A 7196-nucleotide genomic window follows, 5' to 3' on the forward strand; every position below is an offset into this window, starting at 1 on the left:
TGACTCAAACTAGCTGTATCTATAACCTGGACATTGAGGGCTTTCACCATTTTAAAGTAGTCACCTGGATGCGAGCGATCAGCCAATGATCAGAGCATTGTCTTCATTGGGTGCTATGGTTTGGAAATGACTAAGCTACTGTATATCACAGCTGTCCAAGTGGCCATGAATGATTTGGTTCAGGACTCCAGCACTGCAGATGGCGCTAAATCCCCAATATTAGCTTTACACTTTAACACAAAATTGACTACTATAAAAAGGAGAGCCTCAATGTCAGACACTCTAAAATGGCACAGATACAAGGATGGAGGCTAAATGAAGATGGGCCACTCAGGCCATTCAACATTAGTCAGTTCAGGTCTGCTATAGATGGAGGCTCTCCCATCAGCACCAATGCATTAGCAGCTGGGTTTGGTCCGCTCAGCTCATTGACTGTATATCAATCAGAAGAAACTAGTGAGTGGGATGTGTAGCTTCCTCTTCCCTGTGGTGTCTATATACACAGAGTTAGACGGGGTCAGAGGGACGGACTTCCTGTCCTGATGACCACTTCCTCTCCAGCGGCCAGTCTCCTGTACAGAGCGCTCAGGTCGTCCGGTCCAGGTGTTTGTGAATCCGGCGTAGACGGAATGTCAAAGTCCGATGACACCTGAGACTCCGATTGGTGAGTTTGACTGCCACACTCCTCCCCCCCAGCCTCCAGATTGGTCAATACATCTCCCTGACACCAGTCTTCTGATTGGATGAGCATGCTGTCAGCCTGGCTCAGGCCTCGCCCAGCTGAGATGGGAATGGACGGCAAGGGGATTTGGGCGGAGTCATCAACAAACAGCTCTGGTGTCTGAGAGCCTGTGAGTGTGGAGTGGGAGGGGCTTGTGTGAGAGCAGGAGTGTGGTTGGCTGTTCTGGCTGTCCGTCAGAGTCTCTGTGGTGAAAAACTCCTCCCAGCGAGGAGGAGAGGGGCCAGAATTAGATACACACCCCTCGTCCCCACCTCTCTCTTCTTCCTCCAAGTCTCTCTCCTGTTCTCTCTCTTCTTCCTCCAAGTCTCTCTCCTGTTCTCTCTCTTCTTCCTCCAAGTCTCTCTCCTGTTCTCTCTCTTCTTCCTCCAAGTCACTCTCCTCTTCCTCATTAGATTCAGTACAGTCCATGTATTCTCCTGTGGTGAGAGGTGTGTGTGTTAGGGGTAGAGGTAGTGGTTCGTCCAGAGGGAGGGGTAGAGGTAGTGGTTCGTCCAGAGGGTTAGGAAGAGTTGTGGGTGTGGCCTCCTGCATCATCACCCTCTTCCTCACAGGGGCCAGGTCCGCCCCCTCAAACAGCCAATCAGCACAGTCCACATCTGACAGACACAACACAGAGCCAATCACAAAGCAGTAAAAGGATAGTGTGAAGTGATAAGGGTTAGTTGTATGTAAGAAGAGCTGGCTGTGGTCAGGAGAGAGAGAGTCTCACCGTGGGTGTGCTGCTCCTGTCTGGTGCGTTTCAGTGTTCCCAGAGGTCTGTAGATCACAGATGAAGAGGACACGTCCCTACGCATTGGCTTCAACCTGGAGACACACGGTTACACACAGGCTTCAACCTGGAGACACACGGTTACACACAGGCTTCAACCTGGAGACACACGGTTACACACAGGCTTCAACCTGGAGACACACAGTTACACACAGGCTTCAACCTGGAGACACACGGTTACACACAGGCTTCAACCTGGAGACACACAGTTACACACAGGCTTCAACCTGGAGACACACAGGCTTCAACCTGGAGACACACGGTTACACACAGGCTTCAACCTGGAGACACACGGTTACACACAGGCTTCAACCTGGAGACACACGGTTACACACAGGCTTCAACCTGGAGACACACGGTTACACACAGGCTTCAACCTGGAGACACACAGTTACACACAGGCTTCAACCTGGAGACACACAGGCTTCAACCTGGAGACACACAGTTACACACAGGCTTCAACCTGGAGACACACAGTTACACACAGGCTTCAACCTGGAGACACACAGGCTTCAACCTGGAGACACACGGTTACACACAGGCTTCAACCTGGAGACACACGGTTACACACAGGCTTCAACCTGGAGACATACGGTTACACATTTAAACACACACATATGGTAACAAATACAGTGCATTCGGAAAGTATTCAGACCCCTTCACTTTTTCCACATTTTGTTACATTACAGCCTTATTCATATTAATTATTCTAAAATTGATGAGGAAAACAATTATTTAATCCATCTACACACTATATCTCATAATGACAAAGCAAAAACAGGTTTTTAGACATTTTTGCTAATTTATTAAAAATAAACAAATACCTTATTTACATAAGTATTCAGACCCTTTGCTATGAGACTCGAAATTGAGCTCAGGTGCATCCTGTTTCCATTGATCATCCTTGAGATGTTTCTACAACTTGATTGGAGTCCACCTGTGGTAAATTCAATTGATTGGACATGATTTGGAAAGGTACACACCTGTCTATGTAAGGTCCCACAGTTGACAGTGCATGTCAGAGCAAAAACCAAGCCATGAGGTCGAAGGAATTGTCCGTAGAGCTCCAAGACAGGATTGTGTCGAAGCACAGATCTGGGGAAGGGTACCAAAAAAAACTCTGCAGCATTGAAGTTCCCCAAGAACACAGTGGCCTCCATCATTCTTAAATGGAAGAAGTTTGGAATCACCAAGACTCTTCCTAGAGCTGGCCGCCCGGCCAAACTGAGAAGGGCCTCGGTCAGGGAGGTGACCAAGAACCCGATGGTCACTCTGACAGAGCTCCAGAGTTCCTCTGTGGAGATGGGAGAACATTCCAGAAGGACAACCATCTCAGCAGCACTCCACCAATCAGGCCTTTATGGTAGAGTGGCCAGACGGAAGCCACTCCTCAGTAAAAGGCACATGACACCCCGCTTGGAGTTTGCCAAAAGGCACTTAAAGGACTCTCAGACCATGAGAAACAAGATTCTCTGGTCTGATGAAACCAAGATTGAACTCTTTGCCTGAATGCCAAGCATCACGTCTGGAGGAAACCTGGCACCATCCCTACGGTGAAGCATGGTGGTGGCAGCATCATGCTGTGGGGATGTTTTTCAGCGGCAGAGACTGGGAGACTTGTCAGGATCGAGGGAAAGATGAACGGAGCAAAGTACAGAGAGATCCTTGATGAAAACCTGCTCCAGAGCGCTCAGGACCTCAGACTGGAGTGAATGTTCACCTTTCAACAGGACAACGACCCTAAACACACAGCCAAGACAACGCAGGAGTGGCTTCAGGACAAGTCTCTGAATATCTTTGAGTGGCCCGGCCAGAGCCCGGACTTGAACCCCATCAAACATCTCTGGAGAGACCTGAAAATAGCTGTGCAGCGACGCTCCCCATCCAACCTGACAGAGCTTGAGAGGATCTGCAGAGAAGAATGGGAGAAACTCCCCAAATACAGGTGTGCCAAGCTTGTAGCGTCATACCCAAGAAGACTCGAGGCTGTAATCGCTGCCAAAGGTGCTTCAACAAAGTACTGAGTAAAGGGTCTGAATACTTATGAAATGTAATATTTCCATTTTTTATACATTTGTAAAAATTTCTAAAAAGCTATTTTTGCTTTGTCATTTTGGGGTATTGTGTGTAGATCGATGAGGAAAAAAACGATTTAATCCATTTTAGAATAAGGCTGTAATGTAACAATGTGGAAAAAGTCAAGGGGTCTGAATACTTTCTGAAGGCACTGTATACACACACACATATACAGTTACAAATACACACACACACACACACACACACACACACACACACTGTTACAAATATAAAAACACACACACAGGCCTAATTCTCCAGTCCTGTCATGGATTCAACAGCATTGGTGTAGGGGTTAGGGTCTAAGGGTTAGGGTGTAGGGGTTAGGGTGTAGGGGTTAGGGTCTAAGCGTTAGGGTGTAGGGATTAGGGTCTAAGGGTTAGGGTGTAGGGGTTAGGGTGTAGGGGTTAGGGTCTAAGGGTTAGGGTGTAGGGGTTAGGGTGTAGGGTCTAAGGGTTAGGGTCTAAGGGTTAGGGTGTAGGGGTTAGGGTCTAAGGGTTAGGGTGTAGGGGTTAGGGTCTAAGGGTTAGGGTGTAAGGGTTAGGGTGTAGGGGTTAGGGTGTAGGGGTTAGGGTCTAAGGGTTAGGGTGTAGGGGTTAGGGTGTAGGGGGTAGGGTGTAGGGGTTAGGGTCTAAGGGGTAGGGGTTAGGGTCTAAGGATTAGGGTCTAAGGGTTAGGGTGTAGGGGTTAGGGTGTAAGGGTTAGGGTGTAGGGGTTAGGGTGTAGGGGTTAGGGTCTAGGGGTTAGGGTGTAAGGGTTAGGGTGTAGGGGTTAGGGGGTAGGGTGTAAGGTGTAGGGGTTAGGGTGTAGGGGTTAGGGTGTAGGGGTTAGGGGGTAGGGTGTAAGGTGTAGGGTCTAAGGGTTAGGGTGTAAGGGTTAGGGTGTAGGGGTTAGGGTCTAAGGGTTAGGGTGTAGGGGTTAGGGTGTAGGGGTTAGGGTGTAGGGGTTAGGGTCTAAGGGTTAGGGTGTAGGGGTTAGGGTCTAAGGGTTAGGGTGTAGGGGTAGGGGTTAGGGTCTAAGGGTTAGGGTGTAGGGGGTAGGGGTTAGGGTGTAGGGGTTAGGGCCTAAGGGTTAGGGTGTAGGGGTTAGGGTGTAAGGGGTTAGGGTGTAGGGGTTAGGGTCTAAGGGTTAGGGTGTAGGGGTTAGGGTGTAGGGGTTAGGGTCTAAGGGTTAGGGTGTAGGGGTTAGGGTGTAGGGGTTAGGGTGTAGGGGTTAGGGTCTAAGGATTAGGGTGTAGGGGGTAGGGTGTAGGGGGTAGGGTGTAGGGGTTAGGGTGTAGGGGTTAGGGTCTAAGGGGTAGGGTGTAGGGGTTAGGGTCTAAGGGTTAGGGTGTAGGGGTTAGGGTGTAGGGTGTAGGGGTTAGGGTCTAAGGATTAGGGTCTAAGGGTTAGGGTGTAGGGGTTAGGGTGTAAGGGTCTAAGGGTTAGGGTGTAGGGGTTAGGGTGTAGGGGTTAGGGTGTAGGGGTTAGGGTCTAAGGGTTAGGGTGTAGGGGTTAGGGTGTAGGGGTTAGGGTGTAGGGGTTAGGGTCTAAGGGTTAGTGTGTAGGGGTTAGGGTCTAAGGGTTAGGGTGTAGGGGTTAGGGTGTAGGGGTTAGGGTCTAAGGGTTAGGGTGTAAGGGGTAGGGTTTAGGGTCTAAGGGTTAGGGTCTAAGGGTTAGGGTGTAGGGGTTAGGGTGTAGGGGTTAGGGTCTAAGGGTTATGGTGTAGGGGTTAGGGTCTAAGGGTTAGGGTGTAGGGGTTAGGGTCTAAGGGTTAGGGTGTAGGGGTAGGGGTTAGGGTCTAAGGGTGTAGGGTGTAGGGGTTAGGGTGTAGGGGTTAGGGCCTAAGGGGTAGGGTGTAGGGGTTAGGGTGTAGGGGTTAGGGTGTAGGGGTTAGGGTCTAAGGGTTAGGGTGTAGGGGGTAGGGTTTAGGGGTTAGGGTGTAGGGGTTAGGGTGTAGGGGTTAGGGTGTAGGGGTTAGGGTCTAAGGGTTAGGGTGTAGGGGTTAGGGTGTAGGGGTTAGGGTGTAGGGGTTAGGGTGTAAGGGTTAGGGTGTAGGGGTTAGGGTGTTAGGGTGTAGGGGGTAGGGTGTAGGGGTTAGGGTGTAGGGGGTCTCACAACCGCAGAACACGTATAACACACCAGCCCAGCGACTAAGATCTCCTCGACAAAAACGTCAACATTTATGACAGATTTATCTTAGATGAATTCTGATTATTTTGAGGAAGTGTGTAATGGCTCGGCGTCTCAAGTACTATTGCCGCTTTTTTCCTCTTTCTTCAAGCGAAGGTCTTTTAAGGGAGTATGGAGCAACGCATTGGGTTCAGAGTTCAGAGTTCAGCTAGACACCAGCCGAACTGAAGCATACTGACACCTTTAGGGTGGAAGGGTTAGGGTGGAAGGGTTAGGGTGGAAGGGCTAGGGTGGAAGGGCTAGGGTGGAAGGGTGGAAGGGTTAGGGTGGAAGGGTTAGGGTGGAAGGGTGGAAGGATTAGGGTGGAAGGGTTAGGGTGGAAGGGTGGAAGGGCTAGGGTGGAAGGGCTAGGGTGGAAGGGCTAGGGTGGAAGGGCTAGGGTGGAAGGGTTAGGGTGGAAGGGTTAGGGTGGAAGGGTTAGGGTGGAAGGGCTAGGGTGGAAGGGCTAGGGTGGAAGGGTTAGGGTGGAAGGGTTAGGGTGGAAGGGTTAGGGTGGAAGGGGGTTAGGGTGGAAGGGCTAGGGTGGAAGGGTTAGGGTGGAAGGGCTAGGGTGGAAGGGTGGAAGGGTTAGGGTGGAAGGGTTAGGGTGGAAGGGTTAGGGTGGAAGGGCTAGGGTGGAAGGGCTAGGGTGGAAGGGCTAGGGTGGAAGGGCTAGGGTGGAAGGGCTAGGGTGGAAGGGCTAGGGTGGAAGGGTTAGGGTGGAAGGGTGGAAGGGCTAGGGTGGAAGGGCTAGGGTGTGAGGGCTAGGGTGTGAGGGAAGGGTGTGAGGGCTAGGGTGGAAGGGTTAGGGTGTAAGGGCTAGGGTGGAAGGGCTAGGGTGGAAGGGCTAGGGTGGAAGGGTTAGGGTGGAAGGGTTAGGGTGGAAGGGTTAGGGTGGAAGGGGGTTAGGGTGGAAGGGCTAGGGTGGAAGGGTTAGGGTGGAAGGGCTAGGGTGGAAGGGTGGAAGGGTTAGGGTGGAAGGGTTAGGGTGGAAGGGTTAGGGTGGAAGGGTGGAAGGGTTAGGGTGGAAGGGCTAGGGCTAGGGTGGAAGGGCTAGGGTGGAAAGGCTAGGGTGGAAGGGTTAGGGTGGAAGGGGCTAGGGTGGAAGGACTAGGGTGGAAGGGTTAGGGTGGAAGGGGCTAGGGTGGAAGGACTAGGGTGGAAGGGTTAGGGTGGAAGGGGCTAGGGTGGAAGGACTAGGGTGGAAGGGTTAGGGTGGAAGGGCTAGGGTGGAAGGGCTAGGGTGGAAGGGCTAGGGTGGAAGGGGCTAGGGTGGAAGGGCTAGGGTGGAAGGGTTAGGGTGGAAGGGCTAGGGTGGAAGGGGCTAGGGTGGAAGGGCTAGGGTGGAAGGGCTAGGGTGGAAGGGCTAGGGTGGAAGGGCTAGGGTGGAAGGGTTAGGGTGGAAGGGCTAGGGTGTGAGGGTGTCTTGGTTAAAGGGACGTTCCACCACTTAAAGTAC

The 7196-nt window shown here is 51.7% G+C and overlaps 1 protein-coding gene across 1 annotated transcript in view; it reads right to left on the bottom strand.

Annotated features, from left to right (window-relative positions):
- Window positions 1–482: 482 nt before the first annotated feature.
- Window positions 483–7196, bottom strand: part of LOC311119310 (protein artemis-like) — a 24737-nt gene continuing 18023 nt past the window's right edge. The window contains exons 13-14 of the mRNA XM_084194032.1: window positions 1452–1546; window positions 483–1338 (exon numbers count right to left, since the gene is read on the bottom strand). Coding sequence (XP_084050158.1) covers window positions 518–1338; window positions 1452–1546 — 916 coding nt within the window. The 3' untranslated portion in view covers window positions 483–517. The remainder of the gene's footprint in view (window positions 1339–1451; window positions 1547–7196) is intronic.

The sequence above is a fragment of the Coregonus lavaretus genome (genome assembly GCF_964263955.1).
Source record: "Coregonus lavaretus genome assembly, contig: HAP1_SCAFFOLD_252, whole genome shotgun sequence".
In the NCBI taxonomy this organism is placed as follows: Eukaryota; Metazoa; Chordata; class Actinopteri; order Salmoniformes; family Salmonidae; genus Coregonus; species Coregonus lavaretus.